Here is a 21028-nt window from a genome sequence, read left to right on the forward strand (position 1 = left end):
TGAGTTTTCAGTTTCTTTATGACAACTTTGTTACCCTTTTATAACAGATGCATAAGTTATGGCATCAGAGGTGCACACAGTCAGTGACTGATGAAATCCAGGTGTTTTATGGCTGCAACCATTAAGTGAACAAATGTTGAATAGTTCAATCACCACATTGAAGATCAGCTTTTTTTCCAGAGCAGAGAGCTGGACTAGTCTGTAGGTGAAAGCTCAACATACTGGACTGATCTAAGCCAAAACCACTCACACCTTCAAATCTGCCCATTTCTCCTACATCAAAAATAACTGAACACTTTAGTTGCACCAGAGCAAATTTTATTTGCAGCATCTTCAAGTTGATGTCAAGTTTCTGGTTGAAGTGCAGTAAAATAACTGTCATGAAGCAGCTACAGTACGTTGGCTGCAGAGGAGTCAGGCTGCAGGATCCTGCAGGTCACAATGAACTGAACCGATTTCTTAAACCACGGGTACAAAAAGGCATAAATCAAAGGGTTTAGACAGGAGTTCAAATAGTAGAGGCATATTACAAAAGCAGCTGTTGAGCCGTTCAGTAGCGCGTCTCCACCGCTCAGAGCCACACAGTAATACGGAGACAGGCACAATAGGAACACCACGATAACAACACCCAGAGTCCTGGTGGCTTTCAGTTCAGATGTTCTACTTACTTTCCCTGAACGCTGGAGAGAAACAGCTGCGATGTGAGACCGGATGGCCCGAGCCTGACCCACAGCCACAACAAACACCCTCACATACAGAACCATGATGACAGCGATGGGGACAATGAAGGTGAAGAGCAGATCAGCAAGTCCAGCCACGTAGTTAATGACAAAGGCACATTCTCCCACGCAGGAGTTGAACCTGCCCGGTTTCTGCAGGACGTCCTGGAGGTTTAAAGTCTGAAAGATGAGAGAACAGACCCAACACAGACAAACTGAGAGCTGAGCTCTCGTTTGTGTGACTTGTGTGGAGTAAAGCAGAGGATGACAAACAGCCAGGTAACGATCGATGGAGATGAGAACCATGGCTCCGGCCGAGGTCGAGGAGTTAATGAATGCTAAATACTGATACATGGAGCAAATGAAGTCCCCCAGGTACCAGCAACCATTAATGAACATGATTTGAAAGAACATGAGGACACCCATGAAGAGGTCAGAGACGGCCAGAGAGAGGAGGATGAAGTTGGTGGGAGTGTGGAGCTGCCTGGAGGAAGAGCAGCAACATGATGGAAACATCACACAAATGAACACAGACAAAGCAAAAGAAATCATTATGTCACCATAGGTTAACATTAGCAGATTATTAATTGTATTACATACTATAACATTTAATTAGCTACCAGTTTGATGAATCATGAAATATGAGAACAGCTGGTGAAGAAATACTTGAAGTGTGAGATGGAGATGATGACGAGCAGGTTGAGAAACACCGTGAGCAGCGAGACGGAGGCCACCGCGATGTTGGTCAGCAGGGTCTCGTAGTGAGGACGCTTGGTCCTGATGCAGGAGGCGTTGAGGAGCTGAGGGAAGCAGAGCTCAGAGTCCTCTGACGCCTCCATCACCACAGAAGCTGCTGAGCTCTAGCTGCTCTGGCTCTGATTTATCTCCAGCCTCCCTCCCTGCTCCTCCTCCCATCTGCTTCATCGCTTGTTTATTCGAACGTCTCTTTCTTTTCTCCTTCATCCACAACAGAAATAAGTGTTCCGGTTCTTTGTGTTTGATTATTTCTATTTGAAAACCTGACCACCAGTGATGGCGATCAGTGGATCTGTCCTGGTCCAGAAGGAGAGAAGCAGGCCTGAATGGCTCCACTGCCACCACCAGCTACACAGAAGCTCAGTGTGCTTTGATTCACAGTCAAACTTTCTAGAGCCGCCAGGACTGATGCAGGAAAGGGTGAGATGAACCAGGGTGGGTGGAAGGTGACTCCTCTGCCTGACCGGCTCCGCTCTGACTTACATCCGTGAAACATGGCCGCTTCAAATCCTGAGTATCATCTGTCTCTAATAACAACCTCCAGTGTGATGACGTCATCATCACTGCCTTCGTCTTGGCATTATAATAAATAAATCAATTTACCATTATAATAAATAAATCAATTTACCATGTTCAACCTATTCCTATAACACGTTCATCTTTAACCATCAGAGTTGGTAGAGTTAGAGTCAGAGTGAGGGGAGAGTTAGTTCACCAGTGATCGGATTACTTCAATAGGCTTTTTACCACTAGGCGATATAATAATAATAATAATCAGCAGCAGCCATGTGAGGAACTGAATCCTCCTTCTGGCTCTGGTTTGATATCTGCTGCCCTTCCAGCTGGTGGAGCTGTTCTGCAGCTCATCGCCACCAAATCTGCCTAGAGCGTGTTGACTTTACAGGAGTCAGGCTGCAGCACTTTAAGGGTAACAATGAGTTTAATGGACTTTCTGAACCAGGGGTAGAAGAGCGAGTAGATCACAGGGTTCAAACAGGCATTGAAGTAGTAGAGACATATCACAAAGGCAGCAGAGGAGGTGTTGATCAGGCTGTCTTGTCCCGTCAGAGCCACACAGTAATAAGGACAGAGACACATCAGGAACACAGCTATGACCACACCCAGCGTCCTGGCTGCCTTCAGCTCAGACCTCAGAGCTGTGACTCTCACTGAATGCTGGACAGAAACAGCTGCCATGTGAGACCTCAGAGCTCGAGCCTGAGTCACAGCGACAACAAACACTCTGATGTAGAGAACGATGATGACGGTGATGGGAGCGACGAAGGAAAAGATCACATCTGCAACTCCAGCAACGTAGTTAACGACGATGACGCACTCGCCGACGCAGGAGTTGAACCTGCCTGGTTGATGCAGGTTGTCCTTCAGAACCAGAGTCTGGAAGATCACAGAGCAGATCCAACACAGACACACACACACCTTCACTCTGTGTGGCGAGACTTTCATTGAGTAATGTAGAGGATGACACACAGCCAAGTAGCGATCGATGGAGATGAGAACCATGTTTCCCACTGAGGTGGAAGAAATAACGTAGTCCAGATACTGATACAGAGAACACATGAGGTCCCCCAGGAACCAGCATCCGTCTATCAGCACCATCTGAAACATGAAGAGGAGGCCGACGAAGAAGTCAGAGACGGCCAGAGAGAGGAGGAGGAGGTTGGTGGAGGTGTGGAGCTGCCTGGAGGAAGAGGACGAGCAGCAATAGAAATAAACTGAGCTACAAACGCAAATTTCACTTTTAAGATGACTACAAAATGTTTGAATACCTAAAGTGTGCGATGGAGACGATGATGAGCAGGTTTAGAAACGCTGTGAGCAGAGAGATGGAAAACAGCACAATATAAGTTATTAAAGTTTCGTAGTGACGACGCGTCGGCCTCACGCAGGAGGCGTTGAGGAGCTGAGGGAAGCAGAGCTCAGAGTCCTCTGACGCCTCCATCACCACAGAAGCTGAGCTCTGGCTGCTCTCAGGGCAAAGCTTCCTCAGACATCTCCTTTATCTTCATCGTCTTGACGCGGCCCTGTCCTCCTCCCCCCTGCTGTGCTTTAGCCTCTGTAGGGTTTAACCTACAGTGTGTCAACAGCTATGAGTGCATTCTGCTGTAAAACATGTCATCCACAGCAGGTGCTATTATTCTATTATTTAAATGTTAAATGTTTTACCTCCCTGCTTTCATCAGGCAGGACCTAAAGTTTGTGCTTTTGTTTATTTGGCCTCCTATACCTTCAGATTCAAAGATATGTTCAGTTTCAGAAAATCATATTTATCCCAGAGGGAAATTGCTTTGCCCATTCTTAATTGCTCTCACAGATAGAAATAAAAACTACAGGAAAGAACAACAGAATGATGACATCATACCAGTATATACAGAAGTATTGTCTAAACAGACCAGTTATGTGTGTATAACAATACGTGTTTAATACATACATATACATATACAGTATACACATATACCCACATATGAACATAAACACATAAACACATACACATATATTCACCCCAAAGCACTTAAATATACATTTACTATAGTGGGTCATCAGGTTGACCCTTACAGAGGAGGAGGAGTTGTACAGGCTGATGGCACCGGTAGTAAAGTTCTCCGGTAGCGTTCTGTGGAGAACCTGATACTGATCAGCTGTGGCTGAAGGTGCTCCTCTGTCCAGTCACACACTGTGTGGAGGTGTCGTCTATGGAGAGGAGTTGGACCAGCATCCTCCTCTCAGCTACAGCATGGAGGGGGTCCAGCTCCACCCCCAGAACAGAACCAGTCCTCCTAATCACTTTGTCCAGTCTGTTACTGTCTATCTGTCAAAATATTAAATGTTGGCAGGGAAGCGTAGAACCCAGGCACTGCATTCCTCAGCAGCTTGAAACAAAACTCAGCCCCTACAGTACGTTGGCTGCAGAGGAGTCAGGCTGCAGGATCCTGCAGGTCACAATGAACTGAACCGATTTCTTAAACCACGGGTACAAAAAGGCATAAATCAAAGGGTTTAGACAGGAGTTCCAATAGTAAAGACATAATACAAAAGCAGCTGTTGAGCCGTTCAGTAGCGTGTCTCCACCGCTCAGAGCCACACAGTAATACGGAGACAGGCACAATAGGAACACCACGATAACAACACCCAGAGTCCTGGTGGCTTTCAGTTCAGATGTTCTACTTACTTTCCCTGAACGCTGGAGAGAAACAGCTGCGATGTGAGACCGGATGGCCCGAGCCTGACCCACAGCCACAACAAACACCCTCACATACAGAACCATGATGACAGCGATGGGGACAATGAAGGTGAAGAGCAGATCAGCAAGTCCAGCCACGTAGTTAATGACAAAGGCACATTCTCCCACGCAGGAGTTGAACCTGCCCGGTTTCTGCAGGACGTCCTGGAGGTTTAAAGTCTGAAAGATGAGAGAACAGACCCAACACAGACAAACTGAGAGCTGAGCTCTCGTTTGTGTGACTTGTGTGGAGTAAAGCAGAGGATGACAAACAGCCAGGTAACGATCGATGGAGATGAGAACCATGGCTCCGGCCGAGGTCGAGGCGATAACATATGCTAGATACTGATAGACCGTACACATGAGGTCCCCCAGGAACCAGCAACCATCAATGAACATCATTTGAAAGAAGAAGAGGAGTCCAACCAAGAAGTCAGAGACGGCCAGAGAGAGGAGGAGGAGGTTGGTGGGAGTGTGGAGCTGCCTGGAGGAGGAAGCAATCAGCTGTCAGTCAACCAGAACGAACAATGACAGAAAAATTGGATTCAGGTGCTTTAAGTTATCTTGACAAAACACTGCCAACATGAAGCTGAAACGAGACTCATTATCTATCGATATAAATTACAAATTATATACAGTATTGATGGATACTTGAAGTGTGAGATGGAGATGATGACGAGCAGGTTGAGAAACACCGTGAGCAGCGAGACGGAGGCCACCGCAATGTTGGTCAGCAGGGTCTCGTAGTGAGGACGCTTGGTCCTGATGCAGGAGGCGTTGAGGAGCTGAGGGAAGCAGAGCTCAGAGTCCTCTGACGCCTCCATCACCACAGAAGCTGCTGAGCTCTGGCTGCTCTCAGGGCAAAGCTCCAGTCACACGCCTGATTTATTCTGTCATGGTGCCCAGCCCTCCTCCACCCCTCCCCTGTGCAACCGAGGCTCAATCACAACTCAATCACGTATGCACCTGAGTATCATTGCTCTAAATTCAAGCAATTAGAAAATGCTCAAAGCCAGTGTTTTGTCAAGTGCCTTTGGTGATCTGAAATCAAATTCAGTTATATTGTGCAGAGGAAAAAGTCCAGAACTACTTATGAGGGTCCAGAATCTGAACCAGGGATCCAGCCAGGTACCAACATCTCCTACGACATTTGACATCAGAGTTTGTCTCTTCTGCAAATCTGAAAGGCTTTAATGAAAAAGCTCAAGCAAATGGAAAAGAACAAGTGTTTTTAATCAATTCAGCTGTGATGTTACAGTCAGGAGGAAGAACCACTGTGATCGGAAGGAAACCTCACTAGTAAAGATAAGACTCAATGATCCTTGAAGTAAGAGTCAGAAACAAGTCACTTCAGTCCAGTGACAGTTAAAACATGCAGCTTTTACAAAATACTGGAAACGGCAACAAACAAACCCTGAACCCTGATAGAATCTTACAGGTACGCAGCAGAGAAGATGAGACGAGAGACTGTGAAGCAACAGGTCAGATTGGGTCCAGGTCACTCAGGTCCAAACAACAGTGAAAAGCCCCCGTATTAAACTACACCATTTAATCAGAGTCTCGTTTCAGCTCCGCGTTGTCGTCTCTACATCAGGTTGGTCTCACATGAGTCCTGCTGCAGCAGCCTCATGGTGAAAATGTGTCTGACGGACTTTCTGAACCAGGGGTAAAATAAAGCGTAGATCACAGGGTTGAGGCTAGAGTTGAAGTAGTACAAGCATATCACGAAGGCAGCGGAGGAGGCGTTCATGGAGTTGTCCTGGCTGCTCAGAGCCACACAGTAATAAGGACAGAGACACATCAGGAACACAGCTATGACCACACCCAGCGTCCTGGCTGCCTTCAGCTCAGACCTCAGAGCTGTGACTCTCACTGAATGCTGGACAGAAACAGCTGCCATGTGAGACCTCAGAGCTCGAGCCTGAGTCACAGCAACAACAAACACTCTGATGTAGAGAACGATGATGACGGTGATGGGAGCGACGAAGGAAAAGATCACATCTGCAACTCCGGCAATTACACTGATGACAAACACACACTCGCCGACGCAGGAGTTGAACCTGCCTGGCTGATGCAGGTTGTCCATCAGAACCAGAGTCTGGAAGATCACAGAGCAGATCCAACACAGACACACACACACGTGGACTCTGTGTGGTGTGACTTTGGTGGCGTAAAGCAGAGGATGACACACAGCCACGTAGCGATCGATGGAGATGAGAACCATGGTTCCTGCAGAGGCGGAGGAAGTAACGTAGTCCAGATACTGATACAGAGAACACATGAGGTCCCCCAGGAACCAGCATCCGTCTATCAGCACCATCTGAAACAAGAAGAGGAGGCCGACGAAGAAGTCAGAGACGGCCAGAGAGAGGAGGAGGAGGTTGGTGGAGGTGTGGAGCTGCCTGGAGGAAGAGCAGTGCATTCATTTGAATTGAACAATTATTCTTTAACACAATCTGTTACTATTTAACATTTTAATAACAATTCAAAATGTACTTGAAGTGTGAGATGGAGATGATGACCAGCAGATTGAGAGAGGAGGTCAGCAGAGACACGGAGAACAGCAGGACGTAGGTCAGCGTGGCCTCATAGTGACGACGCGTCGGCCTCACGCAGGAGGCGTTGAGGAGCTGAGGGAAGCAGAGCTCAGAGTCCTCTGACGCCTCCATCACCACAGAAGCTGCTGAGCTCTGGCTGCTCTCAGGGCAAAGCTTCCTGCTTTATGTCCATCCTCCCACCAGCGTCTACTGATCCCTCCCTCTGCTGCTGCTTTGACTCGTAGACACTGGAGACTGTGGTGTGTTGTGGTTTGGATCAACCCTCCGTTCACTACATTTCCATCTGATCCTGTAGCCGTTATCCAACCAGAGCAACCATCCACACATCCATGCAGCCATCGTACAGGCTTGGAGTCATGGTGACATGGTGAAAATGTGTTCAACTTAAAGGATGAAGCCACACAAAATCAGCTTTTTATCTTGGTAAGGTTTTAAAATCTTAAAGGACTTCACAGATTTTCAATGGGGGTTCACCAAAAACATGTAGAGTATTTAAGAATGAAGGGACACTCAGATTCTTTCATATTTTCTATGCAGTGAAATGAACATTTATTCTTCTGTATCAGTTCACCAGTGCAGCTAAAGATTATGTGAAACACATCATTCTCAACTGACCTGGCGGCTTTCTGTGGGATCACTGACTGCAGCTAGAGCTTCCTGGGTTTCTCTGTACCTGCCGCAGCAACTGTCCAACTGAGGGGGCGGGGCCAGATGAGAGGGGGTGGAGCCAGGCTGCAGGAGCTCAACTGGTGTCTTGCAATTCAATGGCCGGAGGTCCTGCTGTAGATTATGTGGAAAGGTGAGTTCAACAGTGTGTTGGTGCAACGGACTAAGAAGTTTTTTTGTAAATGGTTGTTTTTGTATGATCAGGGAGGGAGGCTGCAGAGGCTGCCCATTACTTTAGCACAGTCTGATATTTGTGGTTACTTATTTGAGTCAGAGATTAGCACAGTTGAGGACGAGGCTGTCGATTGCAAACCACAAATAAAAACAAGCGAGAAGAAGAAGGAGCTGCAGTGGGTAGTAGCGCTAGCTTACATGGCTAACGGGAATAGTTCTAGCTTATGTGGCTTTAGCGGTTGGCAGCAACTCTAAAACCGCAAATGTTGGACTATAGAGCGCATCTGAATTTAAGCTGCACCCATTAGATTTAGTTACTTTTTCATATATAGTCTGCACCCGTCTACAAGCAACAAGTCTGTTCACCCAACACAGTCAGCAAGTCAATCACACATGGGTGCTTCCTTAAAAAAAGAACCAGCTGTCCCATAACACCACAAGCAAGAGCACACTGAAGATTCTGAATTCTACCACATAACAAGAAGTAAGGATGCATACATCACACAAGTCTCTACAGCTGTGTAAAGTGGAAACAAGCAGTTTGATATGTTGAGGTCATGAAGCCATAAATTAAAAGCCATAAATTAATTGCATGGTTGTTCAATCCACAGGGTTCAAAGCTCGTGAAAAAAGTAAAGGCTTATAGTCCGTAAATTACTATAATTGAATAATACTACTTCATTTTGTGGATAATATCGGCGTATTGTCTCAGAGACTCTTGGAAGGAACAGCCGTCTTATTCTTATTATTCTTATTCTTAACAGCACATGAAGAAAAGAGGATTTGGCGAAAGGACAGGCCTGTTGCTTTCCAACAACTGTGTTACGATCCACCACACAAAAATGGCAGAAAGTCTCTGAGAGATTCAAAGTTGGAACTGTGGGACCCAAGTCAGAGCCTGACAGAGATGCTGGATAATATTTTAATATTTATTATTCAACACAAACCAAAATCTACAAAAACACTCTGAATGAATACTGGAACTAGTGTTAGCAAACTAACTGTCTGCTTTGCTCCAAAATAAAAGGCTGCTAAACTACTTAGACTCCATGTATTTATGAAAACAAACTGTTGAAATATAACCTTTTTTTAAACATCCGTGCTTCGCAATAAGTGGGTACAATCGCTGCAGCTCGGGAGATTCATCGGAGCGCAATGCATTCTGGGTGTTGTAGGATATGGCCATTTTCAGCCACAACACATAATACTGCCGTTTTTCCCAGTTTTCTCTGGACACAGACCATCAATAGTTAATGTTTTTTGCACATTTCAGCTAATTATAAATTAATAAATAAAGGTTTAGTCTGAGTTTATTATTTACCCAAGCACCAAATGTGAGTTTGTTCATACACTGAACAAAATGTCATTTCTTATCATTTCTTATCACCTGATTCATGTTTAGTGTTTTTCCATGACATGTTGCGCTCACAGGAGTTTGGCTGCAAAATCGTAAGAGTGAGAATGTCTTTGATAGATTTTCTAAACCAGGGGTAAAAAAAAGCATAAATCACTGGGTTGAGACAGGAGTTAAAGGAGTATAAACACAAAGCAGCAGAGGAGGTGTTGATCAGGTTGTCTTGTCCCGTCAGAGCCACACAGTAATAAGGACAGAGACACATCAGGAACACAGCTATGACCACACCCAGCGTCCTGGCTGCCTTCAGCTCAGACCTCAGAGCTGTGACTCTCACTGAATGCTGGACAGAAACAGCTGCCATGTGAGACCTCAGAGCTCGAGCCTGAGTCACAGCAACAACAAACACTTTGATGTAGAGAACGATGATGACGGTGATGGGAGCGACGAAGGAAAAGATCACATCTGCAACTCCAGCAATGTGGTTAATGACAAACACACACTCGCCAGCGCAGGAGTTGAACCTGCCTGGTTGACTCAGAACATCCATCAGAACCAGAGTCTGGAAGATCACAGAGCAGATCCAACACAGACACACACACATGTGGACTCTGTGTGGTGTGACTTTGGTGGCGTAAAGCAGAGGATGACACACAGCCAAGTAGCGATCGATGGAGATGAGAACCATGTTTCCAACTGAGACAGAGGAAATAACGTAGTCCAGATACTGATACAGAGAACACATGAGGTCCCCCAGGAACCAGCATCCGCCTATCAGTACAAGCTGAAAGGACAAGAGGAGGCCGACGAAGAAGTCAGAGACGGCCAGAGAGAGGAGGAGGAGGTTGGTGGAGGTGTGGAGCTGCCTGGAGGAAGAGCAGTGCATTTATAAACACAACAAAGCAAAGACCGAATTCATAAACCTTTGCTGTTTAGCTTTTTTCTACTGTCACTAAACAGTAAAGTCACAAATTTAAAAGATATATTTAACAACACATTTTAAATGTACTTGAAGTGTGAGATGGAGACGATGACCAGCAGGTTGAGAAACGTTGTAAGCAGAGAGATGGAGACCACCAGGACGTAGGTCAGCAGAGCTTCATGGTGAGGACGCTTGGTCCTGATGCAGGAGGCGTTGAGGAGCTGAGGGAAGCAGAGCTCAGAGTCCTTCAGCGTCTCCATCACCACAGAAGCTGCTCTCTCCTGAATCACATTTACTTTTAAGGAAAAGTTCCCGCCTGCTGGAGTTTTCATTTCATCCCAGCAGGGAGAAATCCCAACGGCAGCCTAGTGAGCTGACATCTACAGGTTTACCAAATGCCCAGTGACTGACTGGAAAGACTGGAGGACTGAGTCAGATGAAAACCCTGGTCTTTATTCAATCACAGGCTGAGGATGTGCTTCAAACCGGCATCCATAACATTTTATAAGGATATATGCAAACATTAATCCTCTACCTTTAAAGCAGAGGTCCCTCTTTTTGCTTTAACATGTGTGTCACATGTTTAACATTTACAGCACGTTGGCATCACCGGACTCAGGCTGCAGAACCTTCAGTGTGACAATGATATTTATTGATTTCCTGAACCAGGGGTAAAAGAAGGCGTATATCATGGGGTTTAGGCAGGAATGAAAAGAGTACAAGTTTGTTACAAAAGTATATAAAGCAGAGGAGGCGCTGATCAGGTTGTCTTGTCCCGTCAGAGCCACACAGTAATAAGGACAGAGACACATCAGGAACACAGCTATGACCACACCCAGCGTCCTGGCTGCCTTCAGCTCAGACCTCAGAGCTGTGACTCTCACTGAATGCTGGACAGAAACAGCTGCCATGTGAGACCTCAGAGCTCGAGCCTGAGTCACAGCAACAACAAACACTCTGATGTACAGAACGATGATGACGGTGATGGGAGCGACGAAGGAAAAGATCACATCTGCAACTCCAGCAACGTAGTTAACGACGATGACGCACTCGCCGACGCAGGAGTTGAACCTGCCTGGTTGATGCAGGTTGTCCATCAGAACCAGAGTCTGGAAGATCACAGAGCAGATCCAACTCAAACTAACACAAGCTTGAACTCGTGTTTGTGTGATCTCAGAGGAGTAATGCAGAGGACGACACACAGCCACGTAGCGGTCGATGGAGATGAGAACCATGGTTCCCACTGAGACAGAGGACAGGACGTAGGCTACGTACTGACACAGGGAGCACAGCAGGTCCCCGAGGAGCCAGCAGCCGTCCACGAACATAACCTGAAAGAGCAGGAGAGGCCCCACGAAGAAGTCAGAGACGGCCAGAGAGAGGAGGAGGAGGTTGGTGGAGGTGTGGAGCTGCCTGGAGGAGGAAGAGGAGCAGCAGTCTGAGAAGTAGCCAATACATTTCAGGGTAAAAAATACAGTTGTCCTAAATTGCTCGACCAGTTTCAGAGAAATATTGGCATACTTAAAGTGTGAGATGGAGACGATGACCAGCAGGTTGAGAATAGTTGTGAGCAGAGAGATGGAGACCACCAGGATGTAACTCAGCCCAGCCTCATAGTGGCGACGCGTCGGCCTCACGCAGGAGGCGTTGAGGAGCTGAGGGAAGCAGAGCTCAGAGTCCTCTGACGCCTCCATCACCACAGAAGCTGCTCAGCTCTGGCTGCTCTCAGGGCAAAGCTTGCTGCTTTATGTCTGCCGTCCTCCCTCCCTCCTCACATCTGCTGCAGCTGTGTCATGGCTGTACGGCAGAATGATTCCGCCCTCACACGTTTACCCAACGGGCTGATGTCCATCTGATGGTAGTAAACCAGGAGCTGTCCATGGTGCTTGTTGCCACAGACCCACAAACAGACCTTCACATTATAGATTTGCAATAATTACAGGATGCACCACAGATTTTAATCTAAGGTCCATCAAGACATGATCGTGGTGCATTTGAAGTGTTGCATGAGTTGTTTCCTGGGCCCACTGTTTGCAGACCCATTGAACAGTCATCACTTGTCTATTCCTTCCTGATTCTTTCAATGAAAACGTTTTCAGTGTGGTCTGTGTATATTATTAGCATTTTCTGTAGTGCTGATGAGTCTGGCTCAGATGTGAAATATGTTGTGTGTTTGTGGCTCAGTAGGTCACAGTGCTATGTTATGTAGCGATGTGGATTTTCAGAAACATAGCAAGATGTTTGGCAGCTGTTGTTTTCAGATTAAACATCTGGATCAACCTGTAAATTCCCGTCCAGCTGACTGATCAGAAGATGGCTCAGACTTGATGCAAACCTAAATGCACAGTGTATAAAAAAGGATTAAAACACAAGGCAGAAATAATTAAGGTGAGCTTCACATTTTAAGAATAAGCAGCAAAGAGGCTAAAACAACACAATGATGTCGCAGAGTAAAGGATTTCTCTGTGTCACACATTCAGTGAAGCATCAGCAGGGTTTCACAAGAATGTAAATGTTGCAGCAGTGTATTTGTTATAATCATTTTCAGCTCAGAGTCTTTCAGCGTCTCCATCACCACAGAAGCTGCTGAGCCCTGGCTGCGTCCTAGCCCCAACCCCCCTCCCTCCTCCACTCTGTGAGACTGGTTGTGTCATTCGGTCAACGTGACAATGAACAGTGGAGTGAGATTAATGCTTTGATTCAGTGTAACTGTAATTTTTCTGTGTAAAGCAAATCTTCAGGCTTTTTGAATTACATGAACAAACAATGATACTTTGACACAGTGTCTGCAGGACGTAATAAAGCCTATCATTTCAGTCAGACAGTGCACTTATTGAGAACATACACAAAGCACCAAAGCTTATTTGCACTGTGAACCTTCACAAACTGATAAAAATGCTCCTGGTCACATTTTGAAGGGTTATGGGTTTTACTCTCAGTTTAGCAGTGAGTCATTAGAGCACGTTGGTCTGACAGGAGTCAGGCTCCAGAATCTTCAAAGTGACGATGAGTTTGATAGATTTTCTGAACCAGGGGTAAAAAAAGGTGTAAATCATCGGGTTGAGACACGAGTTAAAACAAAACAAACACACCACGAAGTTATAAGCAGCGGAGGAGGCGTTCATGGAGTTGTCCTGGCTGCTCAGAGCCACACAGTAATAAGGACAGAGACACATCAGGAACACAGCTATGACCACACCCAGCGTCCTGGCTGCCTTCAGCTCAGACCTCAGAGCTGTGACTCTCACTGAATGCTGGACAGAAACAGCTGCCATGTGAGACCTCAGAGCTCGAGCCTGAGTCACAGCAACAACAAACACTCTGATGTAGAGAACGATGATGACGGTGATGGGAGCGACAAAGGAAAAGATCACATCTGCAACTCCAGCAACGTAGTTAACGACGATGACGCACTCGCCGACGCAGGAGTTGAACCTGCCTGGTTGATGCAGGTTGTCCATCAGAACCAGAGTCTGGAAGATCACAGAGCAGATCCAACACAGACAGTCACAGAGCTTCACCCTCCGCTGTGTGATCTCAGAGTAATGCAGAGGATGACACACAGCCACGTAGCGGTCGATGGAGATGAGAACCATGGTTCCTACTGAGGCAGAGGTAACAGTGGCGGCCAGATACTGATACAGAGAACACATGAGGTCCCCCAGGAACCAGCATCCGTCTATCAGCACCATCTGAAAGAGCAACATCAGGCCCTCGAAGAAGTCAGAGACGGCCAGAGAGAGGAGGAGGAGGTTGGTGGAGGTGTGGAGCTGCCTGGAGGAGGAAGAGGAGCAACATAGTTGATGTTATTTGATAATTTATTATTAAAAGAAGCAGAACAAACTGGAACATTAAACCAACCAGCCTCAGATATGATCACATTGTTGCTTTGCCAGTAAATATCTTCAAGCAATAATTATTTGTATACTTGAAGTGTGAGATGGAGACGATGACCAGCAGGTTGAGGAACGCCGTCAGCAGAGAGATGGAGACCACCAGGACGTAGGTCAGCAGAGCCTCATAGTGAGGACGCTTGGTCCTGATGCAGGAGGCGTTGAGGAGCTGAGGGAAGCAGAGCTCAGAGTCCTTCAGCGTCTCCATCACCACAGAAGCTGAGCTCTGGCTGCTCTCTGCCCTGAACGTACTGACACATGTAGTTTATCTGCATCCTCTCTCCTCAGCACCACTTCTCCTCCTGCTCGGGCTTTTATTGTTACCTGAGAGTAATGGAGCCGTTGTTGTTCTTCGTCTCTGGGTCTGAACCAGCGTCTGACTCCTGGTCCCTCGGGCCACAGCTAAAAAAGTGTTTTGCTTTATTCAGTTTTTATGTTTGACTATTTAAATATCTTGCAGGACGGTTTTAGTGCTGATGAAATTGATCTTCATGTCTGCGATGTTAGATCATTTTACTGTGGAACTTTATTATTTTAAATTATAACCTCATTCACCTTAACTCCACTCAGGTTGAGGACACACGTACACTCTGCGTCTGTAAGTCATGAGTTTTATTGAAAGGACTGAGAAACAGAAAACAGCTGATCTCCACATAGTTGGTGGCTCGTGTGAAATATATAAAAAAATATATAATAATTTGAATTGACAGATTGAGATGATTCAAGGTAACATTACAATGTTCTTAATAATTGCAGCAAATAAAACAATATAAATGACTGACATAACTTGAAATGAAAAAAATTAAATAAATAAAAAATAATTGGAAATAATACATTACAAAACAAAAAATTAGAGGGACAACTAGTAAACAATCCATTACAACGTGTGAGTGTGTTAATACTTTTTTTATTTGACAGCAGTCTTAAAGAAATAAGGTAAGAGTGTAACTCAACTGAAAACAATGATATATTTGTGATAAACTAAGAAATCCCAGCTTTATGAATGTGAAATTTGTCCCTCAAGAGAAAAAGGTTTACAATATGACATATTGTATGATTATTGATTTCAAATTTTGTGATAAAATCTTTAACAACAAACGTTATAGTGACCAGTTTCTTTTAAAATATACTTCTGTGTTTTTGCAAAAACCAGAGTATTGGACACTTACACAACAGATGTATGACAGACTCCGGCTTCGTGTGACAGAATGTACAGGTTGCATCTTACAGGTCTCATTTTACAAGTGTAAATATTGCGTAGGATTTTAAAATGCAGCTCTTTTATCTTATTTCAAACACAATATTGAAAGGGTGACAACCAACCTTTTCTCCAATTTGTTTTACTCTATTGAGAGCTTCAGCAGAATTTTCCTTTAGTTGTAAAATGATTATTATATGCTAAATGACATTTCATTGCTCATGTGATATTTACACAGCTGATAAAACAGTCGACTTGAGGCCACAGTGAGAGTAAACCTTTACTTTTTACCACCTCTACTGTGAAAGTGGCCAAAAGGTGTGTGTCTTCAGAGCACAATGGTCTGACAGGAGTCAGGCTCCAGTATCTTCACAAACTGATATAAATGCTCCTGGTCACATTTTGAAGGGTTATGGGTTTTACCCTCAGTTTAGCAGTGAGTCATTAGAGCACGTTGGTCTGACAGGAGTCAGGCTCCAGAATCTTCAAAGTGACGATGAGTTTGATAGATTTTCTGAACCAGGGGTAAAAAAAGGTGTAAATCATCGGGTTGAGACACGAGTTAAAACAAAACAAACACACCACAAAGTTATAAGCAGCGGAGGAGGCGTTCATGGAGTTGTCCTGGCTGCTCAGAGCCACACAGTAATAAGGACAGAGACACATCAGGAACACAGCTATGACCACACCCAGCGTCCTGGCTGCCTTCAGCTCAGACCTCAGAGCTGTGACTCTCACTGAATGCTGGACAGAAACAGCTGCCATGTGAGACCTCAGAGCTCGAGCCTGAGTCACAGCAACAACAAACACTCTGATGTAGAGAACGATGATGACGGTGATGGGAGCGACGAAGGAAAAGATCACATCTGCAACTCCAGCAACGTAGTTAACGACGATGACGCACTCGCCGACGCAGGAGTTGAACCTGCCTGGTTGATGCAGGTTGTCCATCAGAACCAGAGTCTGGAAGATCACAGAGCAGATCCAACACAGACACACACACACGTGGACTCTTTCTAATGTGATCTCAGAGTAATGCAGAGGATGACACACAGCCACGTAGCGGTCGATGGAGATGAGAACCATGGTTCCTACTGAGGCAGACGTAACAGTGGCGGCCAGATACTGATACAGAGAACACATGAGGTCCCCCAGGAACCAGCATCCGTCTATCAGCACCATCTGAAAGAACAGGAGAGGACCCACAAGGAAGTCAGAGACGGCCAGAGAGAGGAGGAGGAGGTTGGTGGAGGTGTGGAGCTGCCTGGAGGAAGAGGAGCAACATAGTTGATGTTAAAAGCTGATCATCATTTTCCTTACAGTCTCCTAGAATCTAGTTTAAAACCTATATGAATACTTGAGGTGTGAGATGGAGATGATGACCAGCAGGTTGAGGGATGAGGTGAGCAGAGAGATGGAGATCAGCATGGTGTAGGTCAACGTGGCCTCATAGTGAGGACGTGTCGGCTTCACACAGGAGGCGTTGAGGAGCTGAGGGAAGCAGAGCTCAGAGTCCTCTGACGCCTCCATCACCACAGAAGCTGCTGAGCTCTGGCGGCTCTGACACAGCTCTAATTTATCTTCAGCCTCCCTTCCTGTTCCTCCTCCCATTTGCCTCAGTGCTTGTCTATACAGGAATCCAACAAAAATAAGCTTTTTGTATTTGGGCTTTATTAATTCATATTTGAACCAAAAGCCTAAACTCCCGACAACCAGTGATGGCGATCTGTCCTGGTCCAGAAGGAGTGAAGCAGGCCTGAATGGCTCCACTGCCACCACCAGCTACACTGGAGCTCAGTGTGCTTTAGTTGTCCGGGACCGGGTCGTGGGAGTAGCAGTCTAAGCAGAGAGCTCCAGACTTCCCTCTCCCCGGACACTTCCTCCATGCGACCCCAACATGCCCAGAACATCACCCCAGGGAGGTGAAACGCTTGCCTGAGGCACCCAGGGTCTCCCATGACGAACAGGTCCAAGGGGACGGACCAGACAAGGAACGTTTGCAAAAGCCTTTGAGTAAATAATACCAAGGACCAAGACGTTACCAGTGTGGCGAAGGCAGGCCGGGTTAGGGCTCACATGCCCACAGGACCAAGCCAGGCATAGGGCAGAGGAGCCACATGGGACTGTCCTCATGTGGACCCTCCACCCGCAGGAGGCGCTGTAGGGGGCGGTGCTAACCAGCCCCCGCGACCCAATGTCTGGACAATAAATCTGGAGCCAGTTTTGTTAACATAGGATTTTAATTGTGAGAGGACCAAAATAACTAGACAGTAGACCGAACAGTTGAATGCTAGTTTATTGTTATCTGGAGTTGCGTAAAATAATGAGTAAACATTCAAATCCTTTTACCATCATAAGTGACACTGTTACAATGAGTGGGCTCTTACAGAGGACCAGGGAGCTACCCAGGTTCTTCTTACTCAAGAACACACCTGGTCTCAGAAGTGGGGTTTGAACCGAAGACCTTCTGCTTCCCAAGATGTGCTCTACTAACTGAGCTACTGCCCACTTATTCATTTTTATTATGTATTTTATTGTACACATACAATATAAAAAATTAAATGAGGCGCGCAAGAAGACAGGATAAATCACAAAAGTAATGTGTGTCTAACTTAGTGAAGGGACACGTGTGGTCTTATGAGTAATTAAGCTAACACGTTTTCCTATAAAATTGAGATACTGTATATTAGATGGTCAATGACAAATACACAGAACTCCATTCAGTGTGTCATTGCCTTCAAAAATGTACTGAGGCACTAGCAGCTAGAACGAGCAGGCCCTTCATGCACTCGGTGCTCAGACAGGTGTGGTCCATTGGGCCCCTCCCCTCATTTACAGAAACGGAACATACTACATATTACACATGCAATATGGACTAAACCATGTGGATTACAGCTTACTGCTCTGTTTCAGTAATCATAATGTCATGTTTCACGCCATCTGTCACATCCTGTTTTATTTTGTTAACTTCCTGTTTACCCAGTCGTCACTCTCCGGTTCCCAGTATCCACACCTGTTACCAATCAGTAATCAGTACCAGTATATAGTCTCACCACTCACAGACCCCAGTTGCCAGATTGTTAGTTTCCGTACTCTTTCCAGCATCTCATGTTTAGCTACTCGTGTTTTGACCCTGATCGCCTTGACCATTGCTTCTGCCTGAACCTCGTGTATCCCGCTGCCCGTGAGAGAACCGTGCCTAATAATCTGACCGTGAGTTTTTCTTATCCCTGCCTGTACTTTTGCCGAGCCTGCTTGTGTAACGAACCCTGCCTGGACATTGGATTAGAGATTGCCTGCTCCCTTGTGTACTGCTTCATTGAACGCTTTTGTGCATGACCTGGACCGCCTGAGCCCTGCCTTATCTAATAAACCTGTGTTAAACCATCATCGTGCTTCTGTACCGTGCATGTGGGTCCGACACCTGCCCAAGTCTGACAGAACAATCTGGCCAGAAATGGACTCCGCCGGTGCAGAGAGCTTCCGAGCACAGCTCATGGCTCAGGAGCAACGAGCAGCAGAACAGGAGGAGAAAACCAACGCCGCTCTCCAGAGATTGGCCGAGTGTGTCCTTCGACAGGAGACGGCGATGGCAGGATTGACTGAGGCGATGAATCGCCTGACTCAGAGCTCGACGGGAGAGACGAGGCTGACTCCGAGCGCCGCTGCCGCGACCGCACCCTTGGCCGCAGCGGTTCCCTTGGCCGTCGCTCCGGACGCCAGGCTGGGCGCCCCGATACGGTTCTCGGGTGAGTCAGGAGACTGTCGAGCATTTCTCACGCAGTGTGAGATTCATTTTGAGTTACATTCACCCGCGTTCCCATCGGAACGAGCTCGAGTGGCATACGCTATTTCACATCTGACGGGGGACGCAGAAGCATGGGCGACAGCGGAGTGGCAAAACGGCTCCCCCTGCGTGTGCACATTCGCTGCTTTCGCTACAGCGCTGAAACAGATCTTCCAGGAAGTCACTCCGGGGCGCGAGGCGGCTCAGCGGCTGGTGAACATCCGTCAGGGCGGGAGACCGACGGCGAAATACGCGATCGAGTTCCGTACGCTAGCGGCGGAGGCCGGCTGGGACGCCACCGCATTGGGTGACGTATTCATCCGCGGACTCTCTCGTCGGGTCAAGGACTGTTTAGCGGCGAGGGATCTGCCCAGCGATTTGGACGCCCTGATCGCTCTGGCGATCCAAATTGACCGCAGGCTGGGGAGCACCGAACGGGAGCACCAACGAGAGGAGAGGCTGCGGGAGGACCGTCGACACCGCACTACGAGCCCCAGGAGGGGGTATCGTGAGCCCGGCGGCCAGACCGTTCCCCGGAACCCGGAAGTTGGACCGACGCCAGAGGAGCCAATGCAGATCGGACGCGCACGGCTTACGGAGGAAGAGAAGCGGCGTCGACGCTCCCAGAAACTGCATGTATTGCGGCCAGGCCGGGCATTTCGCCTTGCACTGCCCGCTAAAAGACATGGCTCAGCGCTAGCGCGGAGGGTAGCGGTGAGCCGAACGGTTTTAGGTAGCGCCTCCGCTCGCTCACTACCAACAGTGACCTTAGTTTCCAGTACCCGGTCCGTCCAGCAGGCGGTTCTCATTGATTCTGGAGCCGATGCCAGTCTTATGGACACGGGACTCGCGGAACGACTGGGCATCGCTCCCCTTGGCTTCCCCCGTGGAGACGGCAGCGCTGGATGGACGTCGGCTCTGGAGAGTCACCCACCGCACAGAGCCGGTAATAATGACCTTTGCTGACACTCACACCGAGAGAATCACATTTTCGGTTGTGGAGTCGTGCTACCACCCGGTGGTACTGGGCCACACCTGGTTAAGGCTGCACAATCCAACGCTTGATTGGCGCAGGGGGGAGGTGAGCCGATGGGACCCAGATTGTCTGAACACGTGCTTTCAGGCCTCAGTTTCCCAACAGGCACCTGTGGAAGCAGCGGCGACAGCCAGTGAGGGGATCGAGCAGGCCGATCTAACTGGAGTCCCCGAATGTTACCATGACCTTCGCACGGTGTTCAGCAAGGCTCGAGCGACCTCTCTACCCCCCCATCGGAAACACGACTGTGCGATCAACCTGCGCCCAGGGACCACACCACCCAAGGGGAGATTGTATCAGCTCTCTCCCAAGGAGAATCGAGCCATGAGGGAGTATCTGGACTCTGCGTTGGCCTCAGGTATTATTCGCCCTTCATCCTCTCCTGCGGGCGCAGGGTTCTTCTTTGTAGGGAAGAAGGACGGCTCTCTGCGGCCCTGCATTGACTACCGGGGCCTCAATGACATTACCGTTAGAGATTCCTACCCTCTTCCATTACTTTCCTCCGCCTTTGAGTTGCTAGCAGGGGCCACTCACTTCACAAAACTGGATCTCCGTAACGCGTACCATCTGGTACGGATCCGAGAGGGGGACGAATGGAAGACGGCCTTCAATACCCCGAATGGACACTACGAGTACCTCGTCATGCCCTTCGGCCTTACCAACGCGCCAGCCGTTTTCCAGGCCTTCGTGAACGAGGTACTAGGCCCCATGATTAACGACTTTGTTT

At 47.4% G+C, this 21028-nt stretch overlaps 7 protein-coding genes across 7 annotated transcripts; all 7 read right to left on the bottom strand.

Annotated features, from left to right (window-relative positions):
* Positions 1–2357: 2357 nt before the first annotated feature.
* LOC114847721 (trace amine-associated receptor 13c-like) lies at positions 2358–3435 on the bottom strand. Its single transcript, XM_029137748.1, has 2 exons — positions 3263–3435; positions 2358–3174 (listed from the first exon to the last, which is right to left on the bottom strand). The coding sequence occupies exons 1-2, from the start codon at positions 3433–3435 to the stop codon at positions 2358–2360; spliced, it is 990 nt and encodes a 329-aa protein (XP_028993581.1).
* A 948-nt stretch (positions 3436–4383) lies between these two features.
* LOC114847726 (trace amine-associated receptor 13c-like) lies at positions 4384–5537 on the bottom strand. The gene is made up of 2 exons (XM_029137751.1): positions 5365–5537; positions 4384–5197 (listed from the first exon to the last, which is right to left on the bottom strand). Exons 1-2 carry the CDS (start codon positions 5535–5537, stop codon positions 4384–4386), a joined length of 987 nt encoding a protein of 328 aa, XP_028993584.1.
* Positions 5538–6298: 761 nt separating this feature from the next.
* Positions 6299–7382, bottom strand: LOC114846968 (trace amine-associated receptor 13c-like). The gene is made up of 2 exons (XM_029136249.2): positions 7210–7382; positions 6299–7115 (listed from the first exon to the last, which is right to left on the bottom strand). Exons 1-2 carry the CDS (start codon positions 7380–7382, stop codon positions 6299–6301), a joined length of 990 nt encoding a protein of 329 aa, XP_028992082.2.
* A 2102-nt stretch (positions 7383–9484) lies between these two features.
* On the bottom strand, positions 9485–10647 carry LOC114846969 (trace amine-associated receptor 13c-like). The gene is made up of 2 exons (XM_029136250.1): positions 10475–10647; positions 9485–10331 (listed from the first exon to the last, which is right to left on the bottom strand). Exons 1-2 carry the CDS (start codon positions 10645–10647, stop codon positions 9485–9487), a joined length of 1020 nt encoding a protein of 339 aa, XP_028992083.1.
* A 330-nt stretch (positions 10648–10977) lies between these two features.
* On the bottom strand, positions 10978–12081 carry LOC114847717 (trace amine-associated receptor 13c-like). Its single transcript, XM_029137744.1, has 2 exons — positions 11909–12081; positions 10978–11800 (listed from the first exon to the last, which is right to left on the bottom strand). The coding sequence occupies exons 1-2, from the start codon at positions 12079–12081 to the stop codon at positions 10978–10980; spliced, it is 996 nt and encodes a 331-aa protein (XP_028993577.1).
* A 1260-nt stretch (positions 12082–13341) lies between these two features.
* Positions 13342–14488, bottom strand: LOC114847720 (trace amine-associated receptor 13c-like). Its single transcript, XM_029137747.1, has 2 exons — positions 14316–14488; positions 13342–14161 (listed from the first exon to the last, which is right to left on the bottom strand). Exons 1-2 carry the CDS (start codon positions 14486–14488, stop codon positions 13342–13344), a joined length of 993 nt encoding a protein of 330 aa, XP_028993580.1.
* A 1434-nt stretch (positions 14489–15922) lies between these two features.
* On the bottom strand, positions 15923–17008 carry LOC114847719 (trace amine-associated receptor 13c-like). The gene is made up of 2 exons (XM_029137746.1): positions 16836–17008; positions 15923–16742 (listed from the first exon to the last, which is right to left on the bottom strand). Exons 1-2 carry the CDS (start codon positions 17006–17008, stop codon positions 15923–15925), a joined length of 993 nt encoding a protein of 330 aa, XP_028993579.1.
* Between the last annotated feature and the right edge of the window lie 4020 nt (positions 17009–21028).

This window comes from Betta splendens, chromosome 21, assembly GCF_900634795.4.
Source record: "Betta splendens chromosome 21, fBetSpl5.4, whole genome shotgun sequence".
Taxonomy (NCBI): domain Eukaryota; kingdom Metazoa; phylum Chordata; class Actinopteri; order Anabantiformes; family Osphronemidae; genus Betta; species Betta splendens.

Bases quoted from the DNA above. Each gene is read 5' to 3' on its own strand.
- LOC114847721 (XM_029137748.1), bottom strand. From the start codon at position 3,435: ATGGAGGCGTCAGAGGACTCTGAGCTCTGCTTCCCTCAGCTCCTCAAC. The intron at 3,175-3,262 runs GTATTCAAACAT...CTCTTCCTCCAG, and splicing joins GTCTCCATCGCACACTTTAG to GCAGCTCCACACCTCCACCA.
- LOC114847726 (XM_029137751.1), bottom strand. From the start codon at position 5,537: ATGGAGGCGTCAGAGGACTCTGAGCTCTGCTTCCCTCAGCTCCTCAAC. The intron at 5,198-5,364 runs GTATCCATCAAT...TTCCTCCTCCAG, and splicing joins ATCTCCATCTCACACTTCAA to GCAGCTCCACACTCCCACCA.
- LOC114846968 (XM_029136249.2), bottom strand. From the start codon at position 7,382: ATGGAGGCGTCAGAGGACTCTGAGCTCTGCTTCCCTCAGCTCCTCAAC. The intron at 7,116-7,209 runs GTACATTTTGAA...CTCTTCCTCCAG, and splicing joins ATCTCCATCTCACACTTCAA to GCAGCTCCACACCTCCACCA.
- LOC114846969 (XM_029136250.1), bottom strand. From the start codon at position 10,647: ATGGAGACGCTGAAGGACTCTGAGCTCTGCTTCCCTCAGCTCCTCAAC. The intron at 10,332-10,474 runs GTACATTTAAAA...CTCTTCCTCCAG, and splicing joins GTCTCCATCTCACACTTCAA to GCAGCTCCACACCTCCACCA.
- LOC114847717 (XM_029137744.1), bottom strand. From the start codon at position 12,081: ATGGAGGCGTCAGAGGACTCTGAGCTCTGCTTCCCTCAGCTCCTCAAC. The intron at 11,801-11,908 runs GTATGCCAATAT...TTCCTCCTCCAG, and splicing joins GTCTCCATCTCACACTTTAA to GCAGCTCCACACCTCCACCA.
- LOC114847720 (XM_029137747.1), bottom strand. From the start codon at position 14,488: ATGGAGACGCTGAAGGACTCTGAGCTCTGCTTCCCTCAGCTCCTCAAC. The intron at 14,162-14,315 runs GTATACAAATAA...TTCCTCCTCCAG, and splicing joins GTCTCCATCTCACACTTCAA to GCAGCTCCACACCTCCACCA.
- LOC114847719 (XM_029137746.1), bottom strand. From the start codon at position 17,008: ATGGAGGCGTCAGAGGACTCTGAGCTCTGCTTCCCTCAGCTCCTCAAC. The intron at 16,743-16,835 runs GTATTCATATAG...CTCTTCCTCCAG, and splicing joins ATCTCCATCTCACACCTCAA to GCAGCTCCACACCTCCACCA.